This window comes from Pelophylax lessonae (assembly GCF_965119305.1).
Source record: "Pelophylax lessonae genome assembly, chromosome: 2".
In the NCBI taxonomy this organism is placed as follows: domain Eukaryota; kingdom Metazoa; phylum Chordata; class Amphibia; order Anura; family Ranidae; genus Pelophylax; species Pelophylax lessonae.
The window spans coordinates 100,095,669-100,108,591 of record NC_138769.1 but is presented as its reverse complement, the minus strand read 5'-3'; the positions used below and the strand labels follow the sequence as shown (position 1 = coordinate 100,108,591).

Sequence of the window (12,923 nt, the reverse complement as noted above, 5' to 3'; positions counted from 1 at the left end):
AGTTGCTGGCTGTAGGGTATCTATTTTACTGCTTTTCTTGTTACCATTAACACATTCCATACAAATTACCACAAAATGATACTTGGTTTTATATTCTCTAAAAGGTGTGGTACCGGAAGGTGGGTAGGGGGTGGAACCAAGGGATAGTTCTTGGAGGTGGGCAGGGGGCAGAGACAAGGGGTGACTCAAAAGGTGGGGAGTTCCTGCACCTATTCCCTGAGAAATAAAGCCCTGGTATAGTGGGTTAACAACCACTTTAAGATCCTTGCCTTCTGGTGATTTTGGGTGGGTGTACTGATAAACATTGATCATAGACTATGTGTCATATCTGAACATACCTTATTTAATTCAGTGTTTGCCACCTCGAGGATTCTTGGTATTAGAAGGGAAGTGGTGAGCAGATTTCTCTAGCCTGGTATGAAGAAGGAAGTATAGTGGCCACGTTTTTGCATGAGTTAAAAAACAATGCTATTGGCAGCTGTGGAATTGTGTGCGATTTTTGTAAACTTGACATATTTTGAATAAAAGAGGAACTGTTGTGACGTGGAGAGGGTGCAGGAAGCATGCCGCTTCATAAAGATTGTGCAATATGAATTAAGGGCCGATCGGGGGCCTACAAGAAATTCTGGCTTTTTTCTGTCCTGGGAAGTGGCCCGTCGACATGAATTGTTGTGCTGGGATATATGCCGCTTCTTTGGGTAAACTTGGGTAAACCATGCAGAGCACTGCGCCCCAAGCCCACCCAGTTGTATGAAAATAGCAAATGAATATTCACTATTATCACACTGATTCTCCTCCAAGCCAATCAGGAAGCGGGTCGTGAGACCCCTTTCCTGATTGGCTGAAAAGAGAAGGGATTTTCCAGGCCAGGAAGAGGGAGGAGACGCACGGCCTGAGGAGGTAAGAATGCTGGCTGCTAGGGGGGGGGGGCTATGGATTTGCCACCCCCCCCCCCCCCAAATTATCATGCACCAGCCGCCACTGGACAGCTGGAAACTTTGCCCCCACAGCAAGCAGCTTGCTATGAGGGCACCCAAGCATACCATACAACTTTTTGAGATGGGAACAAGGGACATCTATTAGCAAATGTATGTAGGCATAGGACACACACCCTAAAATTGAATTATGCAAAGAGATGATTAGTTGAACCAACCCACAAGTGCATTTTTTTTTTTACCTTTATTCCTTTATACTGGCTTTTAAAATTTACAAATGCAGCAATTTAGAAACTGGATGAAAGGTTTAGCACTGAGAAACACTTTTTGAAAGATAAAAAGTGCATTTTATATACAGTATATACTAGGGATCGACCGATTATCGGCACCACCGATATATCAAGGGTCGATATGCACTTTCCCCGATATATCGGAATCGGCCCCTGAGATCACCGATATTACCGATATTTTGGGAAAGTGCTGTACCGGAGTGATGCCTGCAGCTAGAGGCATCACCCCGGTACCGGCGTCCATAGCCGACGGTCGCCCTACTTGTAATGACAACCGATGTGGCTGTGAAGCCGCTCGGCTGTTATTACAGGGATCGGGAGGGGACCCCTCCCGCCTCCTTCTGCAGCTCGCCCGGGTCTCCCATCCCACTGGGAGACCTGGGCATCCTACCTGCACACCCGCCCAAGACCCGATCAGAGCCACATTTGGCTCTGATCGGGTCTCCATGTAAGAAACCCGGAAGTGATGTCATGACATCACTTCTGGGTACTCGGCGCCAAATTCAAAAAACTGACAGCATTCAAAACAGCCAAACTTGGCGTTTTGAATGCTTTTCAGCGCCGAGGAGGGGTTTGGGGTATTTTAGACCCCCAGATCCCTCCACAAGGAGTTCCTCTGAAAAAATAAATAAAAATGTTTTTACATGTCTGAAAATATCAGCCAATATCGGCCGATACCGATATCCGATGACCAAAATATGGGTATTGGATTGAGAGTAACTTGGTTTGAGAGCGTTTTACAAGACAAGCAAAACTTTTTATAAATATTGATTTGATAAATGAGCGATGTCTTGATATACAAGTAGTGTCATGTAACAACTGAGTATAAGAGAGAAGAGAGGCGCCTCTAAGTGTAGCAATATGGTTACATTTAATGAAGGTTCACATTTAGCAACTCAACTCAACTCAACCAGGTAAGTTACTAAATGTTGAACCTTCATTAAATGTAACCATATTGCTACACTTAGGGTCCTTTCACACGAACAATGTGATCAGATCCGCCTGTCAGTTTTTTAGGCGGACCTGATTGGATCCTCCATGCATCTCTATGGGGCAGTGGATGTCAGCGGAGACATCTCCACTGACACCCGCTGCTATCCGATTCCGATCCTGCCCGTGAAATCCGGACAGACGGAAACCCTATTTTCCATCCATCCAGCGGAGTGGATCGGATCGGATGAGAAAGGACAAGCGGTCCGTTCACATCTGATTCCCCCAGGGCTGGCCCAAGACATTGTGCTGCCTGGGTCCGAGAATGAAATGCTGCCCCCCCCCCCCCCAAAAAAAAAAAAATTCACGCCCTCCAAGAGGCCCCCACATTCTATAGGACTATGAAAGCAGTCAGAGGAGTGTGAGTGTGTACAGAGTGACAGCAAGAACAGGACAGAGCAGTAGACACTGGGCAGATGAGCGCACCAGGCTTTCTACTGTCTATAGTGCCACAGTGCCCTGCAGGGCTGCGAGCATGGTACAGGAGAATGCAGAGCTGCGGGCATGGTACAGGAGAATGTAGGGCTGCAGGCATGGTACAGGAGAATGCAGTGCTGCGGACATGGTACAGGAGAATGTAGGGCTGCGGGCATGGTACAGGAGAATGCAGGGCTGTGGACATGGTACAGGAGAATGCAGTGCTGCGGGCATAATACAGGAGAATGCAGTGCTGCGGGCATAATACAGAAGAATGCAGGGCTGTAGGCATGGTACAGGAGAAAACAGGGCTGTGGGCATGTTACAGGAGAATGCAGGGCTGCGGACATGATACAGGAGAATGCGGGGCTGCGGGCATGGTGCAAGAGAATACAGTGCTGCGGGCATGGTAGAGGAGAATTCGGGTCTGCGGGCATGGTACAGGAGAATGCAGGTCTGCGGGCATGGTACAGGAGAATGCGGGGCTGCGGGCATGGTACTGGGGAATGCGGGCTGCGGGCATGGTGCATGAGAATGCGGGGCTGCGGGCATGGTGCAAGAGAATGCGGGGCTGTGGGCATGGTACAGGAGAATGCAGGGTGCGGGCATGGTGCATGAGAATGTAGGGATGTGGGCATGGTGCAGGAGAATGCGGGGCTGCGGGCATGGTGCAAGAGAATGCAGGTCTGCGGGCATAGTACAGGAGAATGCGGGTCTGCGGGCATGGTACAGGAGAATGCAGGGCTGCAGGCATGGTACAGGAGAATGTAGGGCTGCAGGCATGGTACAGGAGAATGCAGTGCTGCGGACATGGTACAGGAGAATGTAGGGCTGCGGGCATGGTACAGGAGAATGCAGGGCTGTGGACATGGTACAGGAGAATGCAGGGCTGTGGACATGGTACAGGAGAATGCAGTGCTGCGGGCATAATACAGAAGAATGCAGGGCTGCGGACATGGTACAGGAGAATGCAGGGCTGTGGACATGGTACAGGAGAATGCAGTGCTGCGGGCATAATACAGGAGAATGCAGTGCTGCGGGCATAATACAGAAGAATGCAGGGCTGTAGGCATGGTACAGGAGAAAACAGGGCTGTGGGCATGTTACAGGAGAATGCAGGGCTGCGGACATGATACAGGAGAATGCGGGGCTGCGGGCATGGTGCAAGAGAATGCAGTGCTGCGGGCATGGTAGAGGAGAATTCGGGTCTGCGGGCATGGTACAGGAAAATGCAGGTCTGCGGGCATGGTACAGGAGAATGCGGGGCTGCGGGCATGGTACAGGAGAATGCGGGCTGCGGGCATGGTGCATGAGAATGCGGGGCTGCGGGCATGGTGCAAGAGAATGCGGGGCTGTGGGCATGGTACAGGAGAATGCAGGGTGCGGGCATGGTGCATGAGAATGTAGGGATGTGGGCATGGTGCAGGAGAATGCGGGGCTGCGGGCATGGTGCAAGAGAATGCAGTGCTGCGGGCATGGTACAGGAGAATGCAGGTCTGCGGGCATAGTACAGGAGAATGCGGGTCTGCGGGCATGGTACAGGAGAATGCGGGTCTGCGGGCATTGTACAGGAGAATGCGGGGCTGCGGGCATGGTACATGAGAATGCGGGTCTGCGGGCATGGTACAGGAGAATGCGGGGCTGCGGGCATGGTACAGGAGAATGCGGGGCTGCGGGCATGGTGCATGAGAATGCGGGGCTGCGGGCATGGTACAGGAGAATGCAGGGTGTGGGCATGGTGCATGAGAATGCGGGGGCTGTGGGCATGGTGCATGAGAATGCGGGGGCTGTGGGCATGGTGCAGGAGAATGCAGTGCTGCGGGCATGGTAGAGGAGAATGCGGGTCTGCGGGCATACTACAGGAGATGCAGTGCTGTAGGCATGTACCATGCCCGCAGCACTGCATCTTCTGTAGTATGCCTGCAGCCCCGCATAATGGCAGGTAATGTGGCTGTGTGTGGAGCAGTCTCACTTAACTGTTCCTAAAGGGCGCCTTAGGATTTAAAAATGGCGCCGCCCGGCGCCAAAAAAAAAGGTCCGCGGCCGGCCTGACATGCACACTGCGCATGCGCTGCCGCCGCTCGGTAAAGTCCATACATGTTCGGCTATTCCCGGAAATAGCCAAACGTTTACGGGTTTTTCCGAGCGGTGGCGGCGCATGCGCAGTGTGCATGTCAGGCCGGCCGCGGACTTTTTTTTTTTTTATTTTAGCAATAGCCTAAGAAGAGAAGATGCGGCCGGGGGCCCCCCTTCTCTAAGTGCCGCCTGGGTCCCATGGTCCCACCGGGACCTATGGTAGGGCCGGCCCTGGATTCCCCCATAGAGGAGAGCGGGGATCTGACAGCTCCGTCTCCGCACACAGAGCAGAGACAGAGCTGTCATCTGCCTGCTCAGCAGGGATCGGTGGATCGATCCCCACTGAGCAGAGAACGGACCGCGCCGGACGGCGCATCATGTGAAAGGACCTTTAGAGGCGCCTCTCTTCTCTTTTATACTCTGTAGCTCCTGTTGGATTTTGCTTCTAATCCCCTTGTGGCGCCATTTTTGAAGGGACATTTTATGGTTACACAACCACATTGCTATATTCTTTTTATATGGACTATAAACTGAAGGGTTTATGAATAAATAGTTGTGAGTTTCCATTATTTTTTTAATGGGGAAATTCGCTTTTATATACGAGTGCTTTGGATTACAAGCATGTTTCCGGAACAAATTATGCTCGCCATCCAAAGTTTGACTGTATATAGATCAGACCGAAATGAGGGACAAATAAAGGGGAACGAGGGATAGAGGGACTTTATTCCAAGTCAGGGAAAGTCCCTCGAAATCAGGGACAGTTGGAAGCTATACCCAAGCCAAGTCACAGCTCCCTGTGTCCATTCAGATATGGAGCCGCGACCCAGCCCCGCCCCCTCTCTCTCCTGATTAGCTGACTGACTTTGATTTACAACAGCGGGAGCCAATCACACTGCGCTGCCATCTTAGCTAATGAGGAAGGGAGTCCCGTGCAGATGAGATTCCCCTTCAACATTGCTGGATAAAGATAGGATCAGGTAAGTATTAGGGTGGCTGCTGCACACAGATGGTTTTGTTTATCTTAATGCATAAAATGCCTTTACAATCCCTTTAAAGATATTGACTTGGCCTCCATATTCTCCAGATCTTAGTCAGATTAAGCATCTGTGAGATGTACTGGAAAAACAAATCCGATATATAGGGGGCCCCATCTCACAGCTTACAGGACTTAAAGGGTCTGCTACTGACAACTTGGTGCCAGATGCCACAGCATACCTTCAGAGAGCTAGTGGAGTCCATGCCTCAATGGGTCAGGGTGGTTTTGGCAGCAAAAGGGGGATCTACTCAGTAGTGTTATGTGGGTGGTCATAGTGTTGTAGCAGATCGGTGTATATTGCAGCTTTCCAGTCTTCAGATGTGGTTTATACATTCAGATTTTTATAGGGTGTTTCCTTTTATTTTCTCTGGTGATTCTGCCAGTAATGCATTTCCCAGTCTTGGCTGACAACGCTCATTGACTGTGCTGCATGTATAGAGCAGCAGTGCTATCGCCCTTGGACAGGATGTGTGTTAGAACTACAGAACACCTCCCCCTCTCCATAACAATAACAGGGAGGGGAGACGTTATGTAGTCTGCAGAGATCTGATAACCCTGCAACAAAGGCATGGAGCACAGGAACTTCTGGAAGGATCAACAGGTATCTTTTGCGCTTATAATATATATATATATATATATAAAACCACTGAAAGATCTATCTATCTATCTATCTATCTATCTATCTATCTATCTATCTATCTATCTATCTATCTATCTATCTATCTATCTATCTATCTATCTATCTATCTATCTATCTATCTATCTATCTATCTATCTATCTATCTATCTATCTATCTATCTATCTATCTATCTATCTATCTATCTATCTATCTATCTATCTATCTATCTATCTATCTATCTATCTATCTATCTATCTATCTATCTATCTATCTATCTATCTATCTATCTATCTATCTATCTATCTATCTATCTATCTATCTATCTATCTATCTATCTATCTATCTATCTATCTATCTATCTATCTATCTATCTATCTATCTATCTATCTATCTATCTATCTATCTATCTACTATCTATCTATCTATCTACTATCTATAATGTGTATATAGATATAAAGAAGTATATATATCTATATCTATCTATATCTATCTACATATATATATCTATATATATATATATATAGATATATAGATATATATATATATATAGATATATATATATATCCATATATATATATCTATATATATATCTATATATATATATATAGATATATATATAGATATATATATATATATATAGATATATATATATATATAGATAGATATAGATATAACAAAAAGCTTTCAGTGGTTTTATTTGACAGAAGAAAAGGGGAGACTCAGTGCAGCTCATTGCCAGAGTTTATTTGGAAGTATTATACATAAGTATGTATAACACAATAATTACAAGTGTAACCATTGTGTGGTCACTCAGCTCAGACAACACCCTTTTATTTCAAAACTTCCCCAATGAAGCAATAAACAAATTGATTTCACTCCACTGCTTTGTTACATATATATCTGTCTTCACAGCCGGAGCCATTTTCCTGAAGCCCCAGCTCCACGCATTGGAAGGGAGTTGGGCGCAGGAAAAATGGCCGCCGCCCATGGATGCGGACAGCGACAGAGGGGAAGCTGGGGTGGGCGGGGCGATCAGCGATGATGGTGGGACTGCTGGCTGGAGAGATGTGATCGGAGCTGGAGATGTGACAAGAGGGGAGAAGAGGTAGCATTATGATCGGGGTCCCCGGGATCCTACTACTCCCTCTGCTGGCCGGGCTGGGATCTGCAGTGTCAGGTCAGTGTGTGTAACGCAACCTCTTGTCCTGTGGTCACTGTCACCCATGGCACTGACATACAGGGGGGGGGGCCCTATACTGACACGGGGGGAGGGGGCAGGCAGGGTGTCAGTGTACAGGGGAATAGTGTCTAACTCTGTCTATACACACTATACAATCTGATTGTACAATCTCTTCTAGATCTGCCAACAACTGTTCTACATAGGCCTGTACCTAGGACTGCCCCCTCGTCCCTTTACCAGGACACCCATTATTTACACATGTTCTGTGGCTGATTAACCACTTCTGGACCAGAAGATTTACCCCCTAATGATCAGGCCACTTTTTGCGATTCGGCGCTGCGTTATTTTTATTGACAACTGCGCGGTCATGCGACAATGTACACATAAATTTGATGATTTTTTTTCCTCACAAATAGAGCTTTCTTTTGGTGGTATTTGCAATTTTTATTTTTTGCGACAATTCTGAAAATTAAACCAATATTTGTTTACTTTCTGCTTTATAACATTCCCAATAAAAAAAAAAAAATCAAATTATTTTTTTCATTCGTTTACGCCAATTTGTATTCTGCTACATATTTTTGGTAAATCGCAATAAGTGTATATTGTTCTGGAAAATTTGCATTTGATAAACTGTTTGGCAAATATTGGGTGACCTAAAAAATTGCAGCAGTCACAGATTTATTCTCCAGGGCCTCTGCTTTCAGAAAATATATAATGTTTGGGGGTTCTAAGTAACAGAAAGTAAAATGAATAATAACGTATATGAAAAATTAAAACATTTCCCTGGTAGGCAAGAGCTTAAATGAGATTGTACAGGAATTGTAGTGTGTGTGGACTGCTCACCGTCCTCTGTACGGAGTTCCCTCTGCTGTCATTATCATGGTCACTGTGCTTCGCTCATTGTGCTGCTCGTAGTGCGGAGTTCTGCTTTTACTTGGTACCCTTCATGTAGCGTTTTACTGAGCCAGGCATTCTCTTCTGCTTAGGGCTCTGGCACATGTGTTTTTTTTATTTTTACAGGCATTTTATTTATTTATTTATTTTTTACAGGCGTTTTTATTTATTTTTTTACATTGTTTTCAACATTGGCGTGTAAATATCAGTAAACTGGGGCTGTGTTCAGATTAATACTTAAAAAGAAAATACAAAAATCTGCCCAGTCGCCCAGCTGTGTTTTGGTCAACCAAAAAACAAGAAAAATCTGCGGTCCGATTCTGACCATAATTTTTTAGGCAGCTTCCAAACAGACCTACATATACAGTACATAAAAGGAATATACAAAGGATCCAATAGCTGTAAAGTAGAAATACAACCAATGAATGCCAGGGAAGTCAAGAAGAGGGCCAACGCTGGCCGGTAAATTGCAAGGGGACATAAGTATACAGAACGTGACTGAGTCAACAAGGTGAACATGGGGAATCATCCCCTAGAGCACATATGTCAAACACAAGGCCTGCGGGCCAAATCTGGCCCTCAAAGTCTTTTCATGTGGCGCTTGCAACCTCCCGGACCCTGCACTCTGTGTGCGTAGCGCACTCCCCAACCCTGCACTCTGCGTAGCGCACCCTGCACTCTGTGCGTAGCGCACTCCCCCAACCCTGCACTCTGTGCGTAGCGCACTCCCCCAACCCTGCACTCTGTGCGTAGCGCACTCCCCCAACCCTGCACTCTGTGCGTAGCGCACTCCCCCAACCCTGCACTCTGTGCGTAGCGCACTCCCCCAACCCTGCACTCTGTGCGTAGCGCACTCCCCCAACCCTGCACTCTGTGCGTAGCGCACTCCCCCAACCCTGCACTCTGTGTGCGTAGTGCACTCCCCAACCCTGCACTCTGCGTAGCGCACCCTGCACTCTGTGCGTAGCACTCCCCCCAACCCTGCACTCTGTGCGTAGCGCACTCCCCCCAACCCTGCACTCTGTGCGTAGCGCACTCCCCCCAACCCTGCACTCTGTGCGTAGCGCACTCCCCAACCCTGCACTCTGTGCGTAGCGCACTCCCCAACCCTGCACTCTGTGCGTAGCGCACTCCCCAACCCTGCACTCTGTGCGTAGCGCACCCCCCCAACCCTGCACTCTGTGCGTAGCGCACCCCCCCAACCCTGCACTCTGTGCGTAGCGCACCCCCCAAACCCTGCACTCTGTGCGTAGCGCACTCCCCAAGCCTGCACTCTGTACGTAGCGCACTCCCCAAGCCTGCACTCTGTACGTAGCGCACTCCCCAACCCTGCACTCTGTGCGTAGCGCACCCCCCAACCCTGCACTTCTGTACGTAATGCACCACATATACAACTGGCCCTTAGAAGGCAACCAAACTGCTGATGTGGCCCGCAATGCAGTTTGACACCCCTGCCCTAGAGTCAGGGTGGAGGGGGGGAGAAGGGGGAGGGGGCAGTAGTTTGCGAGTCGGTCAGTCTGCTACATGATGTAAGGCCACCATCACTCTTTAAGTTTCACCTCGAAGAGAGAGCCTTCCCTTCCTCAGAATAGATGAGCATGTTCCATAATGCCCAGGTTTGACTGTAGGTCTCCCGCTATTGCTGGGTGGTAAAAACCAAATCCCTCCATCAGGTTGAACTCCTCTACCTTCCTCAGCAACAGTGCCATGGTCTGACCGTATTTCATGTAGTAGGCATGTCAGCGCTTGTGCCAACCTTTCAGATGTGTAACAAGTAAATGTACCTGGCCATGTACTGCGGGTGCCCAGTAAATGAGGGCGAGATGTAAACCTGATCAATGTTGAAGGTGGCAGCGCAGGGGCAAAATGACCTTCGCCTTCAGTCAACATTAAGTATCCGACACCCGCTGATCAGCTTCTGATTTGTGACACCTACCCGAGGTGTCGGATCACACGTGTGTGTGTGTGTAATATATATATATGTGTATGTGATCTGGCGCACAGGTGTCACCCTGTAACAGAAAAACTGCTGTAGGACGAATGGGAAGGGGTTAATATTAATACCTTATTAGCCGGATTGGTTGCCCTTGATGTCTGTCTTGGGAACTGTATCTGGACCCTGCAGGGTTGGCCTGTAATTGCTTTGGGTACCGGGTCCTGCGTTCGGCATGGGCCTTGTGACAAGGATCCTGTGTTTTTTTTGTTTTTAGTGTATTTCAGTTTCTGGGCTAAGGTGCCATTAAAATTAATAGTAAACAAGATTACCCCCTTGATATGTGGGATTGTAAAGGCAACCGCTAACCAAAATATATAAAAGTATAAATTCTATTAGTGCCATATAAAAATTGCATATCGCATAATAGTTGTATACAAACACAGTAACAATCATAAAAAATCACGGCTATGAAAATTGTCTTATCAAAAATTGTTACAGCCTCATTCTTGAAGGTATATGCTCCTAGGAACCTACGCGTTTCAGGTGACCACCACCTTTCTTCAGGCGTATAAGAGATGGAGATTACAAGGTCCCTATGTTATTAACAAGAACAAGGAACTTAAATTATTATTATCATTATATCCTATTCTGTAAATAACAAAAATAAACAAGCAAAAAATTGGGGGAGCAAACCCTGAACATGTATATCTAAAGCCGGTGCAGCTATGAACCAAGCGACATGTATATTGAAAAAGAATAGCGCACACATGCAAAAGAAATGACTATCAAATATGGAGACAATCCATAAATCCCCATTTTTATTTATGGATTGTCTCCATATTTGATAGTCATTTCTTTTGCATGTGTGCGCTATTCTTTTTTAATATAAATAACAAAAATTATACATCAAATAGTAAATTTTCTATTAATTGAAAAGTTTTTTTTTTTTTTATTGATACCTTGCAGTTTTTTAATATTAACAAATTTATTAACTATTAAAACAGTTTTTGTTACATTTTAAGAATTTTTTGCTCATTTATTTTGCACTTGCACTTTTTTCCTTTTTTTTTTTTTCTCTCCTTTGGCACAGCGTACATTGCACTTTAGAATTTTTCTACAAAACAATCTTTTACACCAATCTAATTAGCAATTTTGTAATCTAATAGTATTTTTTGTATACATTTTCGTGTGTTGATTACAAGTGTTTGGTCAACTGGAGAGAAATACAAACGTGCGCTGATTATTTTATGTTTCAAATAGGAAGTACAGTAAACCCCCCCTCCATTGCGGGGGTTACGTTCCGGACCCAGCCGTGAAAAGTGAAAATCCGCGAAATAGAAAAACCCAATTAAAATGCATTGTAGACAAGTTTTTTTTTTTTACTGTCACTGTACGTGTAAAAGCATTTTAAGGTCTTTAAACACTTTTAAAACAATAGAAACTCATTTAAACACGTAAAAGATACTGAGAGACAGAGCAAGAGCTTTGGAAAACACAAAAATATTTAATTTTTAATGATTTATATAGTAAAATAACATTACAAAAAAAACCGCAATATACCGGGACGGCAAAAACTGAACCGCGATGGAGCGGGGGTATACTGTATTATGGTACGTATCAAAAATTTAGGATGTTTTATGATAGAGAAAAAAAGTTTTTGACTTGCAACACATAGTGTATACTATACACCACACTTGGCACCCACTGTGAGCGATTGCTACAACAGGCATGTACACATATGAATGGGCTCTAAAAAATAAAAAAAAATCACTGAATTAAAAATAAATATTAAAAAAATGTTTGTTTGTGAGAAGTTCAAATCTAGTATTATTGGCCGTCTGCCTCCCTTGAGCGAGTTTTCACGTTTGATGGGCGAGTTTTCACATTTGATGGGAGAATATATTTGAGGCGGTCTCCGGGTCTTTAATAAGAGGAAAAACAATGAACTGCCTGTTCAATAAAATTGAGAACTAGATAGAAGAATTTTCGGAAAACCTATAAACCAAATCTCATAATGAGGAAGATGGATGGAAAGACTTCTGTTATTTAGAGTGAGATCACTTGGCACGCCATAGGCAGGCGATGTCACGCAATCTTTACATCACCGCTACAAAATCTCATGAGATGAAATAAAAGGTTTCGGGTTGTATGAATGGGAATGGAAAACTCGACCATTAAGTGTATTTTTGGAAATCGGCCAAAATATTAAATGGAAATAAAGGGGCAGTGAACTTTCTAAATAAATAATCCCCGTACCACTCGGAATACTTTTTCATTTTTTTTTTTTTTTTCCATTTCCGTTGGCAATTTTCTCGTTGGCATTTTTAGTCTCTCGTTTGAATCTTGCGTGTGAGTTTAAGATTTTAAACCATTGCATAGCCGGCAGACAGTTTCCACATAGACCACAGGGTAGGTGTTAGGTCTTCCCCTATGGTGGCCTTTTTCTACCCTACATGTATTCTGCTTTTACTTTTAAAAACCACATCGCCAAGGCTAGCTTTTTTGGAAACCATTAGTCATATTTTATCATTTTTCACTGAAAGCTGAAC

The 12,923-nt window shown here is 45.5% G+C and overlaps 1 protein-coding gene across 1 annotated transcript in view; it reads left to right on the top strand.

The window, feature by feature from the left end:
- Nucleotides 1–7,373: 7,373 nt before the first annotated feature.
- Nucleotides 7,374–12,923, top strand: part of LOC309547965 (interferon alpha/beta receptor 1-like) — a gene marked incomplete at its 3' end in the record, with an annotated part of 139,077 nt that continues 133,527 nt past the window's right edge. The window contains exon 1 of the mRNA XM_082247958.1: nt 7,374–7,541. Coding sequence (XP_082104084.1) covers nt 7,478–7,541 — 64 coding nt within the window. The 5' untranslated portion in view covers nt 7,374–7,477. The remainder of the gene's footprint in view (nt 7,542–12,923) is intronic.